This window comes from Physella acuta, unplaced genomic scaffold, assembly GCF_028476545.2.
Source record: "Physella acuta isolate Inbredline_101_S28 unplaced genomic scaffold, ASM2847654v3 ptg000578l, whole genome shotgun sequence".
Classification (NCBI taxonomy): Eukaryota; Metazoa; Mollusca; class Gastropoda; family Physidae; genus Physella; species Physella acuta.
Window position 1 is genome coordinate 120304 of NW_026732097.1, and position 25237 is coordinate 145540.

At 39.3% G+C, this 25237-nt stretch overlaps 1 protein-coding gene across 2 annotated transcripts; it reads right to left on the bottom strand.

Annotated features, from left to right (window-relative positions):
* Positions 1-1362: 1362 nt before the first annotated feature.
* On the bottom strand, positions 1363-21206 carry LOC131946966 (homeobox protein DBX1-B). Of its 2 annotated transcripts, none has more exons than XM_059308030.1 (5): positions 20715-21206; positions 13180-13763; positions 10971-11177; positions 2749-2948; positions 1363-2044 (listed from the first exon to the last, which is right to left on the bottom strand). In XM_059308030.1, the coding sequence occupies exons 2-5, from the start codon at positions 13700-13702 to the stop codon at positions 1715-1717; spliced, it is 1260 nt and encodes a 419-aa protein (XP_059164013.1). In that variant the 5' UTR covers positions 13703-13763; positions 20715-21206; the 3' UTR covers positions 1363-1714. The 2 variants fall into 2 exon arrangements, with proteins under 2 accessions (XP_059164013.1, XP_059164012.1); XM_059308029.1 differs by having other exon boundaries at positions 2749-2972.
* Between the last annotated feature and the right edge of the window lie 4031 nt (positions 21207-25237).

Genomic DNA, 25237 nt, shown 5'->3' on the forward strand with positions numbered 1-25237 from the left:
GCCTTTATTTTTAACACACAAAAAAATACGACATTTTGACCCCTCCCCCTCCCAACCCCAAGTTCTAAACCATCATGAAATACAGAAAACACTCCACCCCCTCCCCACCACTTATAGCCTTCATATGTTATAAACCATAATGAAATACAGAAAGCACCACGCCACCCCCTCATAGCACAACGAACCACACAAGAATCGTTTAGATCAGGGGTCTCCAAACTTTTCAGTCCGAGGGCCGCATTAACTATAAAATTTCGGTTCGGGGGCCAGTTTCTTCCAGGCATGTCTTTGATTTTTCTGGGCAAAGTTCCTCAGCCATCACCAACAAACGTTTTTAACGTGGACAAAAAGATCTCCGCGGGCCGGATGAGAGGACCTCGCGGGCCGCATCCGGCCCGCGGGCCGTAGTTTGGAGACCCCTGGTTTAGATAAATTAATTAGACACAGAGTTCCCACACGATTCCATATTTTCTACGACTCTGAAACCACCACCACAACTACGACCCTACACATATTTCGCAATAGTGGTAATATTCTATGACTTAAACACTGTATTCAATACTGAGTATGTTTTAAATCTATGCTTATTATTTTTTTTTACGCACTTAAACCTCTTCTCATTTTGAGACGTATATCCTTTTACAATGTTCATTTTAAAAAACAAGTTAATTAAAAAGTCTAGTGACATTTAAGCGCAATTTCCTTATATTTTATCTAAAAATAGCTCTGTCGTAGCGTAAATCAAGAGCAGGGTTAGTAAAACCATTGGTTAGTTATTATTAATTTTTTTCAGTATTTTACATGTTTTATTTACAATAGAGTTACATGACTAAAAACCATTGCGCGCCTAGCTACTGAACGTGATGACACAGCCATTGAACGTGATGGCGCAGCTATTGAACGTGATGACGCGTGTGGTGTGGTTGGATAAAAATGCCTACTAATTCGGTCCAAACTTTAATTAATTCAAAAATTTATTTGTGACCGAACGTAAGGATATTTTTGAAAACTTTCTTCGGCAATATTGTTCTAAATTATGGCAGGAATCGATTGGTAAATGTTTCAAGTCGCTAAGTGGTCTGGTTGCCGAGATATGGGCCAAAAACTGCATTTTTCGAGTTTTTTTTGGCTTTTCCGGGAAATCCATGAAAGAAACCCGGAATTTTTATAGCCTATGTTCATCCTCGTAACTTGCTTAACATAATTGCTTTTGGAACTAGTCATCGATATTGCTTCGTTGAGGAGGAGATACGACTTAAAGCTGCGGACACACATCCCTCCATCCATCCATCCATCCATCCATCCATTCATTCATTCATACATTCAAACATCCAGAAATGACGGGTTAATAAACGCAATTCTCCAGATTGGAAATTGCGCTAAAAAGTCATAAACCAACCAATATATCATGACCCAAATAGTACAGCAACATACACTTTGAATAAGCGAACTAAAAAACTCAATACATTTGAACACACAACGATACGCACACATACACACTACGATGCACACACATACACACTAACACCTGTTCTACTCATTTATCAATATTACAAAACGGATCACTGATTCCATTTTTGTTTGGCTTTTTAAAAAATCAATTTTGTTGTTGTGAAGGTAAATACATCCATGTACACTATTTACATCGGGTTGTAAACAAATATATTACAGAGATACTTTTGCTTCGAATAAAATAACATCGACTTTCTTCATCTCAAGACACTGTTATTTCCTCGTCGGAGTCTATATCACTTTCATCGTCCTGCGCATGCGTGATTGAATGCAAAGACTGCTGGGAGTTGACTGGGCTCGAGGGGAGACTGGATGCTATACTTCCGTTTGGAGAATCGGGGGCATTGTTATCATAATAGCTGTCCTCCCCGCGCTGGTGTTTGGAATCGTCCGATTCTCTGACGTCACTAAGGTCTGGGTTAGGATTACTTTTGTTCGGGAGGGTGGATTCTCTTGTCCCGCCCGTGGACAGGAGCTCGCGCTCTTTGGAGTTTCTCCACTTCATCCTTCTGTTTTGGAACCAAATTTTCACCTGAAAAGAAATCAAATTTAATAAAAATTAATTAAACCAAATTAACGAAATTTAATGTCAGGAAACGTATTTTATAATTTTATAAAATAAAAAGATATATGTGGAAAAAATCTCAAAAATAATATGCAATAGAATTAAAATTTTCTGACGTACCTAAATATATAGATTTTATTAAAAACAAGTCTGTTTTTTTTTAATTAAACGATATTTTTAAATTTTAAAAAATATGACTGTATATTATACCAATTCTATTTTAAAGGCTATATAAAATATAGAGTCAAGTAATTTATGACAGAAGTATCTCAAGACAACAGCAACAACTTAACAACAACAACAAAACAACAACAACACGATAGAACTAAAACTCGACAACTATGTATCTGAATCAGCTATAATAGATTTCAAATGCGAGTCCAGAGGCGTAGCGACCCTTCACGGCGCCCGGGGACAAACTTTCAATTTGGTGCCTCCACACCCCCCTATATATATTTTTTTATATTTATAATGCAAAACTGCAGCTAAAATGAGCTTTTAATTTTTTTTACAACCCATTTTAGAGCTCCCTAGGGTCGGCGCCCGGGGACATATGTATCCCCCGCACCCCCCCCCCCCTTCGCTACGCCTCTATGTGAGTCTAGTATTATATTTAAAAGCTGTTTACTTAAAATCTACCCACCAAACACCATGGCACTGAAGGAACCTACCTGAGAGTCTTTTAGGCCGAGTTTAGTGGCCAGCTTCTTCCTATCCGGCTTGCTTATGTACTTTTGTCGCTGGAACATTTTCTCCAGGCCCTTCCTCTGGGCGTCTGAGAACACCGCCCTCCGCAGCATGCCTCGCCTAGGCTTGCCGCGCATCGTGCTCAGGAAGGTGAAGGGGTTGGGCATCGGGATGAGGGGGGAGGCTGCGTGAGAGAAAATGGAAACGTCTGTTTTTTTCAGATTAGAGGGAACTTGAGTGGCAAAAAATACAACAGTAATTTAAATGTATCACTAATTATTGATAATTATCAATTTTAATTTGTATCATCTTTTCCCGTTAGTGGTCATCACATATGGGGATATGAAGTAGAGTTCATATGCTTTAATGACTCGACATACGAAGGATAGTGTGTTCAGCGCTATGCCCAGCCATATTTGTTTCCCTATTGTAAGTCAGGTACCCACCAGAGCTGGGTAGACATGGACGTCCCGCTGACTAGAGCCTGGGATGCGAACTCGAGACTTGGGGCTAGCAGTCGTAAGCTCTACCATTCGACCACGCAGAATTATAATGAAAAAAAAATCCATAGTTTATTTATTGAAGGGGCGTTGAAGCGTCTCACTAAATGAAACAACTATGTTTATTGTTTATTTTCTCCCTTTCCGGCAACAGAAAACAGACGCTTGCTTATGTGGGTTGAACGAGCTAGTATCTAATACTACATCTACATCACTCCTAAACCTAGGGGTTCTCTCTTATTCTGTGCCTGGGCGCCTACCCCCCCCCCCCCCCCCCCCCACCAGACTCCGCCCTTGTTAACCAGCTGTCATCACCGACAGCAAACACCACCGTTACGTCACCACAGTTCACTTAACTCTTCACCAAACTCTTAGCAGTTGTGCTACACACTTCTCTCCCCTTACCATCCTCTCAAGTTATTATCCCCTCTGCATCGGTCAATAGCCATGTATAAATTATGCCTAATCCCCAAATTTGCCCAGCTTGTAGAGTATCTATTATTAAAAGATTATTCCCCCTTATCTGGTCCAATACTCAGGCAAATGTTGGGCCAGGGAGACTGTTATCGTATCTATAAACTTAGAACATAGAACATCTGTGTTCAGGCTGGCTTGTGTTGGTCTATTTGACATGAATTAGATCGAAAATCCATTTAATGCGCTCTTTATTAAAGACCCTTTACCGCTAGACCATAACTTACTTATTCGATCAATACTTAATTTACTGTTCGCTTATTTTTTAATTTTTTAAAAAGAATTTAAATTTTTTTTTTTGTTCCGCAACTTTTGGTTAATAACATTTCTTTAAAAGAAATCGATATACTCGTTCAACCTTTCTCAGCCGGGATAAAATGTGTACGTACTAAAATCAACGCAAGAACACACGCTGAGCAATTTACCGAGGTAATCCTAAGCCCAATTGTAACTGTAATATAAACTGCCGAAAGCTTAACTGCGGAAATACATACAATAGAATGAAAAAAGAATGAAACATATTTTATTGAAAAATTATAACTATTATTGATTTCAAATTTAGGCGTTTTTTTTTAAAATGTAAAAGCTCCATTAAAATTGAAAGTAAAATCGTTAAAGTTTTGAAATAGCTTTTTCAAAACAGTCGAGTAAAAAAAAATTGATATGTGAATAGAAGCACTGATAAAGTGTACGTTTAACTTAGTAAATACCCAACTTATTTGGTTCAATGCAGTGTTCAACATAACACAACAGGGGGAAAAGCTAATGTGCAAAATGTATTTTCTGCGCGCTGTTCTAAAAGTCTTATACAAGGATATTTTTATTTCACAAAATCACTGCGCGGCAGCTCAAAACTATTGCGCGGCCACGCAACTGCGCAGCTTAGAGGGAACATTGCCACAATTAAATGACTATTTAAAAATCTTCATCGAGGTAGAACTATGTTCACACTATGACAAAATGGCGATTCACAGAAAGAAATAGCAGGAATGAAAACAACAACCCGCATTATCCAATTAAAACAATACAGTTAAATTGACACATCCTATGATATGCTTTTAAAAAAGGGCAAGTAGAACGTTTCTTTCTTTAAAACGCCTCTAAATAATATTACAATACTGTGTGTAGACCATAAACTCGATCCTTATCAATATCCTTACCCCCTGCTCGTGACACGGCAAAGACTCGCCTACTTACGGTCATATTCTAATGTAAACATCGAGATATTCGCGAGATTCGTATTACCAGCTTAAGCTTTGCGATGATTAAAATACGAGCATTATAGGAAAGGGCAATAAACGAGGGATAAGTCGATTTATTTAAAAAAAAAAATGTTATCTGTAATTCATGTCGATTTTTATTCTATTTTCATAACGTTATCTATAAAAATAAACGCGGCAACGATTTTGGAAAGAAACGTTTTCTAATTACTTGGTTGATAAGAGGTAATATAGTTGTGGCTCGCTAGTAATCGATTCCCGATAGATGTTATAGCGAGACTTTTCTGTATGCTTTGTATTGAACAGCTTTCAAACAAAGATTAGACGTTTTTAGAGCGTACACTTTTTGTGATCGTCGTATTGATTTCAAGGCAAAGTATTTCATGGGGCACACAAGGAATATATATATATATATATATATATATATATATATATATATATATATATATATATATATATATATATATATATATATATATATATATACTTGCGGTTTGCGGATTTACAAGATAAAATGGATAAAACTATTATAAAACAGGTGTTTGTGTCTTTGCGATGATACTGTTGTTTTAAATTAATAATGGGATGGACTACAGCATAAAAATGAATGATAAAATATCGTTTTGAGCTTTGATTCTGAGCTAAATCTCACTGGAGCTCAACTCAGGCCCAAATCTCTAGCTGTGGCGGTTCTCGTCAGACGCCCTAGCAGTCTAGTGCCAGACACACGCGAGGCATTGGTGTATCCCACGATTGGGTTGAGTGGGTCATCCGGCGAATGCACGCGCAAATGATACGCTCAGTGGCTGGGTAATAAAGACCTAACAGGGACCATGACTGGGGGATTTATGGGCCGACAGCTGTTGAAGATTTCTCTATACAAGGACTTGATTTGTTGAGTAACGTAGTTTAAGATGGTCAGATATAGCTTATATATATACATAGACACACACACACACACACACACACACACACACACGCACACACACACACATATATATATATATATATATATATATATATATATATATATATATATATATATATATATTTATAGACTTTAGTATATACATGATTGCATACAGAGATCAATAAAACCATATAATATACATAGGCCTATGTACACAGAATGACATTTAAAATTCTGATATGATTTATTTGCATGGGAAACATACGCGGATATTATACGGCTAATTCTCATCTGTGCACAAACTAAAATAAAAGAATTGATAGACCTAATTTACCTATTAAACATGATCTGGTATATAGCGATTAGATTGGACATCTGTCGCGCATGAAATAGACATGTCTACAGGACCTGTACAGCTGTTTTATCTCTGGGTTTTAATTATCGTCATAGATTTAAGTAGACGTGTAGTTGGGCATTATTTCACTGGAGTAATGGGTTTAATTTGTATTTTCATATGCATTGTTAACAAGGGATGTTAAATATATTAGTGTTAGCTAATGGGATGGGTTGTCTGTGTGTGTGCATGTGTGTGTGCGTGTGTGTCAATGTTTGTGTGTCTGTGTGAAACTCACCCCCACCCCCACCCCACCCCCCCCCCCCCATGCAGGGTTTTAAAATGATTAAAAAAATTATAATGCGAAACACATTTATTGTAATTACAATAACCCGTTAAAAAGAAAGAAAAAAAAAGAATATAAGATTTATTGTGTATTGTTATGGGAAAGATTAATATCCTCCAACAGTAATGCACATATTACAAAAGTAAAGGGAAAATTGTATTAGTTATTGCTGCCATTTTGTGTAAATCACGACTCATTTCAAGATCGATTTCATGTTTTAAGCAAGTATGGAGATTATATCCAACCTTATTGTTCAAAGGTCACTGTATTTATTTGTAATGGAACACAATTCGAAAAGGCTACAAACATACATCTATCCATACAAGATCACAAAACGTCCGATAGACACATACACATATACATTGTAAAATTACATATACACATATTTTATACATACATGCATACACACATAAATAAATAAATATATAAATAGGGGCTAATATATATGTATATATAGGGGCATATATATGTTATATATATATATATATATATATATATATATATATATATATATATATATATATATATATATATATATATATATGCAAGCACACAATAGGAACCAAAACACGAACTTAAGAAAATCATCTTTAAAGATTAAAGTTTTTTTCTCCCTTACAATGATGAGATTATATTATAATAACACCAATAGAAGTCCCCAGACTTGGCAGACGCTTTTATGCCCAGACAATAAATCTGGTGAAGGTGTTGTCAAGCCGAAGCATATGTTTGCGCCTTAGATAAATCGGCCTCAACGCTGAACGTAATGTTATGTTTATTTATTTCCACGAGGGCCGATCTCGCTCAACGAATAAGGTTCGCCATTCTTGACTCCCTCCCCTTGTACAGCCAGGATTTGATTGAATTAACCCCCTTATCCCTAGAATTACGATCCGAAATTTTTATGTGCCTGCCATACTATGGCTTCCATTGTGTTCTCCGCGCTTCTGATTGGTTGCTATATGCAAACATTCAATCGAGGAAAAAAACAACAACATCGTCAGACTGGGTAAGTAGAGGCTTAAACCCGTATAGACAACAAACAAAATGTAAGTGTCGTTATGTCGTTGTTGGCCGGGTGTGAAGCAGGGGGGAGGTGTTGACAAAAGGGTTGCTCATGCCCGCATGAGATCGTCTTTTAATACCTTTTCTTGGCACTATAATTAACTATTCTTTGTTGAATGGTACTGCAACATTCATTGAGAATCTGTATACATCGGTAATATAAATAAATAAATTGAAAATAATATACACACACAGACACACATTCACGCATACACGCACAGATTCACCACACACACACACACACACACACACACACACACACACACACACACACACACACACACACACACACACACACACACACACACACACACACACACACACACACACACATATATATATATATATATATATATATATATATATATATATATATATATATATATATATATATATGTTTATGTATGTGTCTTTGGACATATATCCACAGCACATAGAGGAGCAATCGTGACGAGTTTTACCCAGGTGACCATGAAGAAACCTAAACTCTTGTAACGAAACAAGACTCCAGGTGTAAGTTTTCTAGAAACACATTCTTCCCTAATCCCAGGCAATTCACCCTTTGAAGGCCCGCACACCGTATCCCCACCCACAAGGTGTTTTGAACCGGTGCCCACCACCAGCCCAGTGCCGGTCCTACTAAGTCCCGCACAGATGCTTAATCCACGGTGATCTTCCGGCACAAAGCACGCAATCATAAGAGCAGATTTGGTATGTCAGGGGTAGGTGGCTACTGTGATGTTAACGTTTGGTAGGTAAGGACATTTTTGTTTAGGGTTGGGTGAAGATTGCTCATGGGATGGGGAAGACGACTGGATTGGCTGAAATGTTTAGCAGCTACGGTAGACTTTTAGCAGCTGAAGTAGACTTTTAGGAGCTGAGATAGATTGTTAGGAGCTACGGTACACTTTTAGGACCTGAAGTAGACTTTTAGGAGCTGAGATAGATTGTTAGGAGCTACGGTACACTTTTAGGACCTGAAGTAGACTTTTAGGAGCTGAGATAGATTGTTAGGAGCTACGGTACACTTTTAGGACCTGAAGTAGACTTTTAGGAGCTGAGATAGATTGTTAGGAGCTACGGTACACTTTTAGGACCTGAAGTAGACTTTTAGGAGCTGAGATAGATTGTTAGGAGCTACGGTACACTTTTAGGACCTGAAGTAGACTTTTAGGAGCTGAGATAGATTGTTAGGAGCTACGGTACACTTTTAGGACCTGAAGTAGACTTTTAGGACTTTTCATATGATGGAACAGACATTTAGGAGCTGGATAAACGTTAAGGATCTGGGGAAATCCGTTTGGTAGCGGGGAAAGACATTTAGGAGTTGAGTTAGGGTTAGGTTATGGGTTAGGTTAAGGAGCTGGGAACAGACGCATAGCTTTAGAGGTTCGGGGACAAATTTTTACAACCTGGGAAAGACCGCGAGGAGTTGATGAAGACATTGAGTGGCTAAGGAAGACATTCAACACATACAATATTTACAAGTGTACTTTTTGCCACACAAGTCTATGTCTGGTAACTTCTACTATACAATGCTGCCTGTAAACTCACGATCTGCTCTATTTACTTTATAGAATGTTAACCGCTAACGAAGACATAAAGTTATTTGTTATAGTAATATCATGAAGTTCTTTTTACAGTACTTTGTCTTTTTTTTTTTTCCGTTGGGTTGAGATTTATTGTGATGGTTTCATTTAAAGTGAATGTACAGTTTTTAAATTATAAACGTACTTATTAAACACTATTGCTTTGAATTTGTTGTATTCGATGTTTTCATATTTACATTATCTATATCGGTGGACGAGGAAAACAACAATGAGAGAATATCTGAACATTATCCAAAGCGGAGAATGCAACCCATACACTTACATTACGTTATTCATCATCCGTTAAAAAAAAAAATTAAGTACAGACTAAACTTTTGAAGTATTTAGACATAGGAAAAAACAGGTATTTAAAAAAAAATGACCACTTAAATCAGGCTCGGCTAAAAGTTGATCTGAGTTAATGAGGGTTTAATGTTGAAACGTACCCGCTAAATCTGGACACAACGAAAGTAGGAAACGCGACACCCTGGACATAAAGGTGCCAAACCCAGTCAAGCGGAACGAGATTAACACCCTCCGACCTATACGAGAACCCTACGTTGGTTATAATAGCGATCTTAGCTTACCGGGTAAATCAATTTCAAATATTCTTCTACAATAGAAGTTTGATCCACGTTTATAAATAATTTGGCCGAGAAATAAAAAAAAAATCTGGGATTGGCTTTTTTTTTTTAAAGAAGAAAATGAAGCTTACGGAGCCTCATAAACTAAAGCTGGAAGTAATTTAGTTGAATGGCCTTTAACTGCTACAGGTGTTTAGTTAGATTTCTTTTCAACACCGGCTAACCTATCCCGCGTTGCCACTTTATACCCGTGTGCATTTCTCATTTGTTAAGGTTAGGATTAGGAGAGGCGGGCAGAGCCGGGCCTTTGAAGGCCGGGGGAAGAAAGCAACAGGCTGGAGCTGATCACACTTTATGGGACAGACCGACTTTAAGAATCTGCGACCCGGGGTAACTTAACCTAGGCCCGACAGTGGAAAAACCTCGAATAAAACCTTCAGAGGAAAAAAATAAATGGACATTAAGGGGGAAAAAATAGATCCGGACTCAACTTTATACGCGGGTAGTTAGCAGTGTAAACAAACACGCATTGTGAGCGAGAGAGAGGTTTCGTAGTTTGTTCTTTGACAGAAATAGTCCTACTGGTTCGGAATAGTTCGGATACATTTGTAAAAAGAAAATTGCAAGTTTAATGAACGCATTGTGCAACCTATTATTACATGTGTAAGGGGTCATCCATAATTGACATTTTTGGGACGATTTTTACCTGCCCCCCTCCCCTCCGTCACACATCGTCACAAAATGTCACCCCCCACACACCTACACTAAAATGAAGTCACGCCTTAGCCTATAACCTCCCCCCCCCCCTCTCAAAATACAGAAAAAAAACTTGTTTTTAAAAAAACAAAACAAAACTTTCAATGTTTTGTATACAAAGGCTAACCTACTCTTCCGTTTTTTTTTAAAGATTGTTGTCGCTTTGTTACCTACCTACGTACATAATATGTACTAGTATCATCATTGAAATATCTTTAAAATATTACACACTACAACTTGGAGATACCTTTATATGTCCCACAAACACCTTCGATTTACCTTTAAGGTAAGCCCCTATTACATAATATGCCACATTACAACTTGGAAATACCTTTATATGTCCCACAAACACCTTCGATTTACCTTCAAGGTAAGCCCATATTACATGCAAAAATCAAACCCGGAAGTGTAAGAGAACTGAGCCTTACCTCCAAAGTACGGTGCCCGGAGCATGGCCTGGTACGGGTTGTCGTAGAAGGCCGGATGTCTGGGGCCGCAACTGGAGCAGGAAAGACCGTGGGCGGGGAAGGGACAGGCGCCTTTACCACATCCGGCACCCAGGGGAGGCAGGGACGGTGAGAAGCTGACGAACGCCCCGGAGTGGCTCCCTATTTGGGGTGGTTTGTTTCTGGGCACTGAAAGAAAGGAATAATTTGGGTGTCAAGTTCAATGGGTAACTTCTTCGTTCTTGATGCTAGTATTGATGGGATTTACCCAGACCGAGTTAAGTATTACGTGTCAACATGTTTTGTACAAGATGACCCGTTGACTCAGATTACAACCTGCTTTTCTTTCTGGATTTGATTTCATAGCCTTTGTCCAGCCAACAACAATCTACAAGGCAGCGATTGTCTCGCTTTTCGGTAACTAATCATAACTACGAAATTTTAAAATCATACTATAGTCTGTAGTGGTAAGAGCAAAAGCTATACAGCCACTCAACATCTAACTAGAATCTAAAAAGAACACTGTCAGCAACCATGTAAGCCACCTCCTAGTTACCCTATTATCAGTCATTTCAACCAGCATATCAACAGCTCTACCAACCACCCTATCAACAGCTCTACCAACCACCCTATCAACAGCTCTACCAACCACCATATCAACAGCTCTACCAACCACCCTATCAACAGCTCTACCAACCACCATATCAACAGCTCTACCAACCACCATATCAACAGCTCTACCAACCAGCATATCAACAGCTCTACCAACCACCATATAAACAGCTCTACCAACCACCATATCAACAGCTCTACCAACCACCATATCAACAGCTCTACCAACCACCCTATCAACAGCTCTACCAACCACCATATCAACAGCTCTACCAACCACCATATCAACAGCTCTACCAACCACCATATCAACAGCTCTACCAACCACCATATCAACAGCTCTACCAACCACCATATCAACAGCTATACCAACCACCCTATCAACAGCTCTACCAACCACCATATCAACAGCTCTACCAACCACCATATCAACAGCTCTACCAACCACCATATCAACAGCTCTACCAACCATCCTATCAACAGCTCTACCAACCACCATATCAACAGCTCTACCAACCACCATATCAACAGCTCTACCAACCACCATATCAACAGCTCTACCAACCATCCTATCAACAGCTCTACCAACCACCATATCAACAGCTCTACCAACCACCATATCAACAGCTCTACCAACCACCATATCAACAGCTCTACCAACCACCATATCAACAGCTCTACCAACTATCCTATCAACAGCTCTACCAACCACCATATCAACAGCTCTACCAACCACCATATCAACAGCTCTACCAACCACCATATCAACAGCTCTACCAACCACCATATCAACAGCTCTACCAACCACCATATCAACAGCTCTACCAACCACCATATCAACAGCTCTACCAACCACCATATCAACAGCTCTACCAACCACCATATCAACAGCTCTACCAACCACCATATCAACAGCTCTACCAACCACCATATCAACAGCTCTACCAACTATCCTATCAACAACCTGAGCAACTACCCTACCTGCAACCCAATTAACCATTTCCGATTTACCTACTAAGATCCTTACCAGTTACCCTATCAACCCCGCTGCAACCCACTTCAGCGATTTGATATTATGTTTCAATATCAGCCATTTAGGTGCTTAACCTTATGCTAATTTAACACCCTATACAGCCATCTTACCCGTTTAGCTTTAATTAATTTCTTTGTTGACAAATCGCGGAGATGTTTGCTAACGATGTTTGTCTTATTAAAACTTGTACCCCCACATAATATCTTGACTAGGAAAAAAATATAATGAACACTCCCGCCTACTAAACACTTTTTAAATAATTTCATATAAAAATACAATGAACCCTCCCGCCCATTAAACACTTTTTTAATAATTTCATATAAAAATATAATGAACACTCCCGCCCATCAAACAATTTTAAAACCCTTCCTATTAGCAACGCGATGAAACCTCCCGCGTGTTAAACAATTTTACAAATCATCCAATTAACAAAAGCGAAACAAATTGAAACATTGAGTCAACAACCATTGCTGTCGTGGACAAGTTGCGTTGCGGTGTCTTTTAAATTTTTCGGTAAATAGACAACACACATGTAAACAAACTTACCCGTCCCGCCCTGCGGGGATTTCCGATTGTTGTCGGTGCCGAGGATGGCGCTCATGCCAAACTTGAGGAACGGGGCCTGCTGGGAGCTGTAGGACAAAGTGTCACTGTTTGTATTGCCCGAAGCTGTGGACACGCTGCTCGGTCTCCCGGCTGCCGAAGCTGATACGACTTGCACGGCCGGCAGGGGCGGGGACGAGGGTGACGTTAAGGGGGAGGAGACGGGGATTAGAAGAGTTTTTAAAGGCTCGTGCGAGCGGTCTGACCCTGGGGACGAGTGGCCTGAGCTGGGGGACATGTGACCTTGGCTCAGGGAGGAGACGCTCATCCCAAGGCCGATGGGCGAGAGGGCGGGGTGGTGCTGGGGACGGGGCATGATGGCGGCGGCCGCGCGCTCCCGTAGTAAATTCTCCATCAGGAACGAGGCCGAGCCTCCCCCCAGGGAGCTGGCGTGCGAGTGCTGGGACAGGGGTGACCTCATCATGGTCTGGTACAGCGTGCTGTGGTTCAGCATGTTGGGGAACATTCTGGAAGGGTCTGGTAGGTTTTCAAAGATCAACGGTAACAGTTGGTCCTTAAGATGTAAGCTGGAGAATAGAAAACAAAATCAAGATTGGTGAGGCTATATACGTAGGACTACATATTACGTGAAATGCAACAAAGGAATTACTAATTACTTTCAGGTTTCTTACTATCGTCAGCATCAGCAACATTGTAATTAAAACGACAGCAGCATTTTGGCAACTATTTGGCAACAGGTAAAACAATATAGACAAGGTGATGTCAATATAATTGAGATGGAACGCACATTTTTAAACAATATTCTCTATTGTTATTAATTTATAGGCCCTATGTGCATTTTATGAAGGAAAACTTAGTCACACAACACCAAAAGCATATCAGTTCAATATTTTTAACTGTTAAAGGTTTGTGGGTAACTATGACGGAGAGAAGGGTTTTTATAAAACACTCAGCTACGTTTCTTGTTTGAAAATATCTCAGTCCTTTTCACCACAGGCCGGGCTATTAAAACAACGTCACCCAACATGGTCGGCTAGCTAATGTATCGTCACCCGCGGGTAATTGACGAAACTTGAGAACAATTAGATTAACCCAATAAAACCAGCACCTGTTTGCCTTCAAGTAAGTCATCCCTCTATCTCCCTACCCCCGTCCCCCACACCCCCACCCCCCCGTGCCGTAAAACACGGCCATTAACGCTGCCCAGGGCGATGAAGTTGCTCCTCTGGTAAAACCACGTATCACCCAACACTAGTAAAAACCCCGTATCGCACAACTGAACAGACACCGGTGTTGGAGTGAAGGACACCGATACCCAAACGAGAAAATTAAAACGGATGTCTCCGCGACGGTTACACCGGCGGATGTGTCAGCCATTTAACGCAGTTGCACGTTAGCATACATTGGGGATTGTATTTTTTTCCCCGTGGTAAACGGAGCTGGGGGAATTAGCACCCCCCCCCCACTGGTTTTACTTCTGCAGTTGGTTGTTTTTTTACTGGTACATTACAACTGTGATGTATTTTGTTGAGAGTTTTTGTTTAACAGATGAGGTGTGATGGCGATTTTAGCTTCGTTACGTGACATAAATCCTACAACATTAGAATGGATATAAGTCGAACTGTAATTCATACGTTCAAATCACACTGTGGCTTATTTGCTACAATATGCTACATATGTCGTGTTAAAATGCAGGTATAATTTTTTTTATGACAGGTCCAAAACTATTTACATTTTTCCACTCTTTTAAAAGTAACAATTTGAAGTAGTTAATTAAGTAGACTTGAAGGTCTATACAGCAGATAAAGTAGAATTAATGTGTTAACTCGAAATACATAGATAATCCGAACTCGAAACTTTTAGATCAGTAGTTATTAGCCCTATCACTCAACCACGCCGTCCCAATTCAATAAAAAAAAATTATTATTTTATTTTACATTGACGAAAACCGAGGATTGAAACTTTATTATCTGAACTGCTTTATATTATTTAGTCGTTTTCCTGTATTTATCTTTTTTGTTTTAAAAAATACAAGGGGCAGGTTCGGATCCTACTCGCACCCTACACACCTTCTCTGTTTTTTCCCTTACCGCAATGTAAAATGTACATGAAACAGCAACAGCAACAGATACCCTAATCAGCACCGACTAGATACAACGCCAAATGTGCTACAATCGATGGTTGAATGCTAGTATACAATTAATCTACCTCATCAAATACGTGGTTAGGCTAATTACCCGCTTAAAAACTAATTACATTAATTTGCATTGACGAAACCGCGAATGTATTTACATTAAACACAAACATAGACTCGAAGTCATGGTAGTCATTGTAGTAGTTATTGTAGTTGCCATTATAGTCATTGTAGTAGTTATTGTAGTTATCATTATAGTCATTGTAGTAGTCTTTGTAAAAGTAAAGTATCACTTAAGACCTAGCGATCCATTGGGCAGATGAAATAGAGTTAATGTTTTTTTTAAAAAAGGGATATGAAGGGATATAAACGGATAGTGTGGTCAGCACTATGCCCAGCCACCTTTACTTTCCCCAACTTAAGTCAGGTACCCATAAGAGCTGGACGTACTCAATGAGGTCCTACATTGTATATAGAAATGTTTTCATTCATCCCTAATTAAGTTAAATAAACTTGGGCTAGACTCATTACATACATTTCAAAAGCATATGTAGGCTATACTACGTTGTAAATAAATTGCCTTTAGATTAAATTTTAATCTTTTAATTTGTTTTACTTAAGGGTGTGATAAAGTATCACAGAGTAAGATAAAAACCGTAAAAAAAAAAATCAAATCTATATCATAAGCTAATCTTCGTCTCGACCATGGAGTATTTGACTGAGCCAACTCAGCCATAGAGGGTACCTGGGTTAGGGGAAGTAAACGCTTGGGTCTTTGTGTTGGCCACGCCATCTTTTCCATTGCCGTTGTAAAAAGAAAAGATACTTTATCTTCCCTGAAGACCGGCAGCCCGAGAACTAACACGATCAATGTTTTATATATATATATATATATATATATATATATATTATATATATATATATATATATATATGGAAAAGTATGTATATATATTGTATTGGTGATATGTGTAATTGTGTTATGTGATTTGAGTATTTTGTATAGAAGAAATGAATATATACGTTTGTAGGGATGGGTTTCTGTGAGGAAAGTTGATGTGGTTTAGGGATTTACATGTGTGTGGGATGGAGGTTTGTGTACATGAAAGGTGGGGAATGTGTGTACAATCCTCTATTAAACAATCCCCTATCCATTGTGTTTTCTCCCATCCCTCGTTATTTCAACAAACAACAGACCGCGGCATCTAATGGTATGTACATATATACTGTCCCATGCGGGACGCCCCAGCTCCAACTTCTCACATGACCGGTCATGTGATCACAAACAATGGACCACGTGACACAGGTGTATCCGACACACACTTATTATTTCCACATTAGCCGTTTAAAGACAAAAAAAAACCGATCGTTAGCGCAATAAACATATCTCTTGTTTTAAATAGATTTTCAACAGTAGCTTGAACCAATCATTCAAATTCAAACCGAGGCTAATCGAGCTATTCAACTTCGCTACAAAGACCAATGCAAATTTAGGGGTAACATCTATTCTGGCCGTATCAGTCACGATCATTGATCCTTTTTGTGTGTTGTTTTGTAGTCATTTCATTGAGAGCGAAGTATTGATTTTTTATTTGTAGAAATAAAAAGCTTTGTTTTCATTTGTGGTATCCTAATCTGAATTAGAATACTAAACAAATTGTTTCATTCGTAGTATCCTAATCTGAATTAGAATACTAAACAAATGGTTTCATTTGTGGTATCCTAATCTGAATTAGAATACTAAACAAATGGTTTCATTCGTGGTATCCTAATCTGAATTAGAATACTAAACAAATTGTTTCATTCGTGGTATCCTAATCTAAATAAGGATACTAAACAAATTGTTTCATTCGGGGTATTCTAATCTAAATAAGGATACTAAAGAAATTATTTCATTTGTGGTATCCTAATCTGAATTAGAATACTAAACAATTGTTTTCATTCGTGGTATCCTAATCTGAATTAGAATACTAAACAAATGTGAATCAAACATCGGAGTGTCGATTTTGTCAATTTTATTTGCAATAAATATAAGGGGGGGGGGGCATTTTACATAAATATAGGGGAGGGTTACTTTACATAAATATACGGGGAGGGGGCATTTACATAAATATACGGGGAGGGACATTTTACATAAATATAGGGGGAGTGGGCATTTTACATAAATATAGGGGGGGGGGCATTTTACATAAATATAGGGGGGGGGGGGACATTTTACATAAATATAGGGGGGGGGCATTTTGCATAAATATTGGGGGAGGGGGCATTTACATAAATATACGGGGAGGGGCATTTTACATAAATACAGAGGTAGGGGCATTTTACATAAATATATGGGGGGAGGGGCATTTTGCATAAATATAGGGGGGGGGCATTTTACATAAATATAGGGGGGGGGCATTTTACATAAATATAGGGGGGGGGGGGCATTTTACATAAATATAGGGGGAGGGACATTTTTTATAAATATAGGAGGAGGGGACAGGATATAATTGAAATAATATTGACAATTTGTAATTAATTAAAATATAACGTGTAAAGGAGCGCTTAAGTCTGGCACACAGAGTATAAATAAATCAGCCCCAACTCAAGCAGCTATCTCTATAGCGAGTTGGTCTATCTTTCTCAACGTGTTTTGAACCTACGCCCTGATGTGTGGAGACTATGAAACCTAATGCCATAAATGGTTGTGATGTTGTGCCGTACATTTAAGAAATGGTTGTGATGTTGTGCCGTACATTTAAGAAATGGTTGTGATTTTGTATCAAACATTTAAGAAATGGTTGCGATGTTGTCTCGTACATTGAAGGTTCAAAGTTAAAGTGTAGCTAAAATTGACAAATGCTAACCATTACTTAAAGTTATTAGTAGGTTCAAACAAAGGTTATGGTTAGGACTTAAGCCAGGGATAAGGTTAATACAAGAGTTTGATTAGGGTTAGGTATAAATAAAGTTAAGCCAAGAGTTTGATTAGGGTTAGGTATAAATAAAGTTAAGACAGAGTTTGATGAGGGTTAGGTATAAATAAAGTTAACATTTATGAGTATGAAAAGCAAAGTGCCACATCGAATTTTTTTTTAGGTTCACGAACAAATGTATGTGCTTATATCCAAATATGTTCTTATTAGTTTGTTAACTTCTTTACTTAATGAGTTACAAAAATATGTAGCTGATATTATAGTTTAAATTGATCTGTGCAACAAAGACCGGCTTCATCTTTTTAATTTTGTTTTTGAAATTGTCCGTAGCCCACTAATCTAAGTTGTCTGATAAATTAATATAAATACCTAGAAAACTATTATATCACATTTAAGTAAGAGTTTAAAAATTAACATTTTAAATTGAAATAATTTGTTTGATGCTTGGTATTCAAATATAAACAAATGTTATTCCAAGAATCTTAAAAGGTGTTATAAAAAGAAGAAATGCGTGCTTAAAAATAAGGTATCACACGGATTATTGTGACTGTTGAATCTCATTGCGAGCTGTTTGATTATGTGGAAGGGCTTGTTTATACAACATCTGTTACATACTGTTACACATATACAACATCATGTGTTTGCCATCTAGCCATGTGTTTGCCATCTAGCCATGTGTTTGCCATCTAGCCATGTGTTTGCCATCTAGGCAGCAAAAACAAGCGCACATAAAATGTTGCATGTATGTTTGCTTATGGCGTTATTTGTATTGCTGGTTTTTCCATTTTTTATTTGTTTACAGAAACATGTGGTTATGTATGTTGTTACATATTCAACATTTTCAAGTTAATATGAAAAGAACTGATTTTGTTTAATATTCCATTATATATTTATCTCTATAGATATTGAGAGTTCATTGCCTACTTTCTTGTATAAGTAGTTATGGTCAGCGTCGGATTAAAAGGGTCAACCGGGCAGCATCCAGGGCCCTGAACGTTCCCCTCCCCCCCCCCCCAACCTTATGTCGTCTTATGGGGCGACATGGTCGAGAGATAGAGAGCACGACTTCTAGCCCAAAAGTCTCGAGTTCGAATCCCGGACACGAGTCTGTAGACCCGCCCAGCTCTGATGGTTCTTGTCTTATGTTAGGGCAAGTAAAGACGGTTCCGTTAAAGACCTGACCATACTAGCCTTTTAGATCACTGAAACAGATGAACTCTACTTCATCTGCCACGCGGACCGTCACATCCAAAAGGGTAACTTATTTCATGTTGTCTTACAACTATCCCAACATGAAGAAAAGACCCCGTGGGGGTGGGGGGAGAAGAGGGGGGAGAGGGGGGGGGTCTACCACAAACAGCGTAACGATCGGTCTTCTATCATACTCGCTGTGTTCACAGTGGGATTAACGCCCAACCATTAAATACAAGCTTTAGATCAGATTAGTTTTAAACAGGCAGGTGAAGTAGATTCAGGGTGATGATTTACAATGACTATGAAATGCAATTTCTTCAGGAGTCACCGTAGTATTGGATGTGGGGTGGGGGGGGGGGGGGGGGGCATAAATCAAAATATAATTGAAAATTATTTACATGAGAAAAAAAAACAATTTGCGGTATTCTGGAGACTTGCATCTTGCGTAAAAATAAGCCACACACACTTTTAAAAGCAGACATGTGAATGGATTGTAATCACAAGGCCGAAGAACGATATTTTCGCACACAATTATATCACCGACCAAACTTGACGTGGGGAGGTCGGGGGGGGGGGGTTAGCGGGGTTGTAGGGCGAGAATTTGAATATGACGCCAGTCACAGGAGATCTTAACAAATATATAGCCATGTAAACAGTGTAGTTTGATCCCCGTGGGTGGGAGGGTTAGGTGGGGGTTGGGGTGAGGGGGGGATGTAAGATAGCAACTAGTACATACAAAAGTGAATGAACGACGCTGATCATTGACTGCCGTGAAGTAGCCGATTTTTTTTGTACCACTTGACGGTATTCAGAAGGAACAGGGCAGTTCAAGTAAAGCATGGTTGTTAATATATAACACGGCTGTTGTAATACAGCATGGCTGTTAAATACAAACTTGACAGCATTAAGAAGGAACAGGGCTGTTCAAGTACAACAGCTGGCATGACTTTTGTAGCCACAGATTCAGGTTTGTTTCATGGCCATCATAGTCCTGGCCAACAAATCTGTATGTGAGGCCAGGAACAGTGCACATCCCTTTAAATTAATGCTGAGTACCCATTAAGGCTGGTTAGGCTCAGAGTAACTAGGAAGTTCAATACTATGATCAAAACACGGCGCGAATTAGACATAACATGCACCAACAGCAACAACAACAGCAACAACAAACAGAGGCAATAAAACATTTACCACAACTTAAACATCATCAACCACAACACCATCAACAACCAGAACAACAGCAACAACCAAAGGAGAAATAAAACTAAAACTTACATGACCGAAGTTTTCACCAAAGTTTTCACCAACACATGAAGTTCTCTGAACGATTTCGGCGTTTAGTCGAACCAATTCTCTAATCAACTCACACAACTTTAGGCGCTGACCACTAGAATATCCGCTGACGAAGACCGACGGTCGAAACACCGTACCTTTAACCCTAGGTACGTACGAATTCACAGACGTCTTTCACAATGTTAGACACGGGCGGTGAGGTTGGTGAATTCTTCTTTGAATCGCTCCTCCATTTTTGTAATGCGGTTTTTCAAAACATAAAGTCTTTTTCAATAATTCACAGTGTATATAAAGTTCAAATTAATAAGTAAATATGAAAATATAACAAAATGAACACCTGAGTTAAAATAGATCGAACGTGTGAATAAAAAGTTATAAAACTGATTCGATGTGTTCGGTGTTCAAAATGAAACTTAAAAAAACGCGCGTCGCGACGTAAATTTGCGAAGAACCTCCACGTTTAGAGACTATGCTCGCACTAACGTCTCTCTCTCTGGTACTGCCGGGCTAATCAACTAACAGATTACCGGCTTCTGCCATTGTGTCGCATTGTCCTGCCAATCGTCTGCCGGCTGAGCCGGGCGACGGGCGACTCCCCGCCTGGTCCCGCCCGCTCCCTGTCGCCCGCCCTACGGTCGCTTGTCGCACCGTCTCCCCGGGCTCCTCGTTTGTCCATTGATCCCGAGTGGGAGGGGTTAAGGCGAGTGGCCGAGCCCGTCCCTCCCCGTCATCTGTCGTTAGAACCGTCAGCGTGTCGTGGGGAACATCTCGTCTAGTTAGTACAACAGCACTCACCCCACCACCACCACACCATCACACCAACAACCATGTTTCCTCACCATCACACCATCACATCAACAATCTTTACCCGTCATCACATCATCTACCATCTTTCCCCATCATCACATCAACTACCATCTTTCCCCATCAACATATTGACAACCATCTTTACCCGTCATCACATCAACAACCATCTTTTCCCACCATCACATCAACTACCATCTTTCCCCATCATCATATAGACAACAATCTTTCTCCACCATCACACCATCACACCAACAACAACCTTTCTCCACCATCACATCAACAACCATCTTTCCCCATTATCACACCAACTACCATATTTCCACATCATCATCATATTGACAACGATTTTTCGAGACCATCACGCCGACAACAATCTTTCCTCGTCATGTTGACAACCATCTTTCCCCACCATCACATAAACAACCATCTTTCCCCATCATCATACTGACAACCATCTTTCCCCACCATCACACCAACAACCATCTTTCCCCACCATAATATTGACAACCATCTTTTACCATCATCATGTTGTCAACCAGCTTTCCACATCATCACAGCAACAACCATCTTTCCCAATCGTCACACAATCAACCATCTTTCCCCATCGTCATGTCGACGGCCATCTTTCATCATCGAGAAGCCTACCATCTTTCCCCATCATCATGTTTCCAACCATCATTTCACCCCAACCATCTTTTGACATTTCCATCTATTTGCTAACCATCTAAAAAATTAACAAAACAAACTGGTAAAAACTTAATAAGCGCTGAAGTAATTTGCAAGGACCGGTGGCAGTTAATGATTAGATACTGATTAATCTGAGAAACAACAGCAAATAACAAATCAGTTGGCAGTTTTAAATATTGGGGTGAAATAAATACTTGACGTGGAAACGGCTGAGTTTAACTTAACATTTGCTTAAACACCATTCACATATATAAATATAAACACACACACACACGCACAAACACACACACACACACACACACACACACACACACACACACACACACACACACACACACACACACACACACACACACACACACACACACAGACACACAGACACGCAGGCACACACACGCACGAATATATATATATATATATATATATATATATATATATATATATATATATATATATATATATATATATATATATAAATATATATGTGTGTGTATATATAAATAAATAAATAATATATATATATATATATATATATATATATATATATATATATATATATATATATATATATATATATATATATATGTAAAAAAACCTCTCCAGTTTATCTGTCAACACTTAGCCACTGTTTTCATCACTGAGCTCATGTCTGAGTGTGAGGAGGGGGGGGGGCGGTAGTGGTGGTCGTGGGGACAGAGGTCTCCGGTTGATTCGTGATGATACAGCTGAAGTGTTCCATGGAGTCATAAACAGAAAATGTGGTGACTATAAAAATAAAATGTGACGAGTGCCACTCTAACAACCAATGTGACTTTTGTTTTTTCGACCCAAGTAATATAAACTAGATCTATTACTTTTATTCAAAGTTTCAAAAGGCAAAAACAAAAAATACAACAATCAGAGAACAAAATCAACAAACACCTAAAACACCAAATATGCTGTGGACCTTCCAGTGGCGTAGCGAGTTCGGGTGTCACCCGGTGCGGCACTTAATGGTGTCACCCCCAGAGGCGTAGCGACCATTCCCGGGGACAAACTTTCAATTTTCGATTTACAGCCCCCCCCCCCCAACTTTCGATTTGCACCCCCCCCCTCACACTTTCGATTTGCACACCCCCCCTCAAATTTTTCTCTATATATTTTGCTATTTTTTGCCTTGGTGTCACCCCCCTAAATGGTGTCACCCGGTGCGGTCCGCACCCCGCCCCCCCCCCTCGCTACGCCTCTGGGACCTTCTACCCTTCTCTCAAAAAGGTCTTAGCCTGTTGGTCAGCCTCGTCTGTTTTGGTTCATTCCAGCATTTCATTGGAGGTCTTCCTCATCTACTTCGTTCTTAAATGTATACAATTCAGAGGCGTAGCACCCGGGGACAAACTTTCAATTTGCCCTCCCCCCCATACATTTTTTATATTTATAATGCAAAACTACATCTAAAATGAGCTTTTAATTTTTTTTCCAACCCTTTTTGGCGCCCCCTAGGGTCGGCGCCCGGGAACATATGTACCCGCCATTCTACGCCTCTGATAAAATTGGAGGGGATATCCTTTAACATAAGTGTTACATGTCCATGTTTAGTCGCCCTGTAGACTCCTACTTCAGCCTTCTTTTCTTACTGGATTGCTTACATAGCCATTGTCCACTCGAGACAGTTGTTTGATTTTGGAGTTTTCTCTCCTAACTGGGTGGATGTCCCCAGAGGCGTCGCGAGGCGGGGGGTGCGGATCGCACCATGTGACACCATTTAGGGGGGGGTGACACCAAGACCAAAAAAATTGCAAAATATATAGAAGAAATGTGCTTTTTGTCAGTTTAATGAATTATTAATTAGAGTGTTTTCAATCAATGACCGCTGTTGGTGGACACTATATATAATAATTTACAACGTAAAGGATGATTTTTTCCACTTGAATTAATAGGTCGATAAAAATAATGTGTGTGCAAACTGGGAGGGGGGGTGACACTAATTACAAACTGTATATATATATATATATATATATATATATATATATATATATATATATATATATATATATATATATATATATATATATATATATATATATATATATATATATATATATATATATATATATATATATATATATATATATATATATATATATATATATATATATATATATCCTACGGAGTGGTCTAGAGGTAGAGAGCTGGACTGCTAACCCCCGTAAGTCTCGATTTCGAATCCGGGTTCAAGTCCGTAGAACGTCCCTGAGTCAACCCAACTCTGATGGGTACCTAACTCACGTTAGGGAAAGTAAAGTCCCAAACTGTATATATATATATATATATATATATATATATATATATATATATATATATATATATATATATATATATATATATATATATATATATATATATCCTACGGAGTGGTCTAGAGGTAGAGAGCTGGACTGCTAACCCCCGTAAGTCTCGATTTCGAATCCGGGTTCAAGTCCGTAGAACGTCCCTGAGTCAACCCAACTCTGATGGGTACCTAACTCACGTTAGGGAAAGTAAAGGCGGCTGGGCATAGTGCTGATCACACTATCTCTTCATATGCTGAGGTCACAGAAACAAGTGAACTCTACTTCACTTGCACCCATAGAGCGTCAGGTTTGAAAAGGGAACTTTACTATATATATCCTACACCATTTTTCCTTTGTGGGGGTGACACCAGGTGATGCCACACCGGGTGACACCCGACCTTGCGACGCCACTGCTGTCACCAGCCAACGAGTTGTCTCTCCTAGCTGGATGGCTGTCCCCAGCCAACGAGTTGTCTCTCCTAGAAGAGTGGCTGTCCCCAGCTAACGAGTTGTCTCTCCTAGCTGGATGGCTGTCCCCAGCTAACGAGTTGTCTCTCCTAGAAGAGTTGGTGTCCCCAGCTAACGAGTTGTCTCTCCTAGCTGGGTGGCTGTCCCCAGCTAACGAGTTGTCTCTCCTAGCTGGATGGCTGTCCCCAGCTATCGAGTTGTCTCTCCTAGCTGGATGGCTGTCCCCAGCTATCG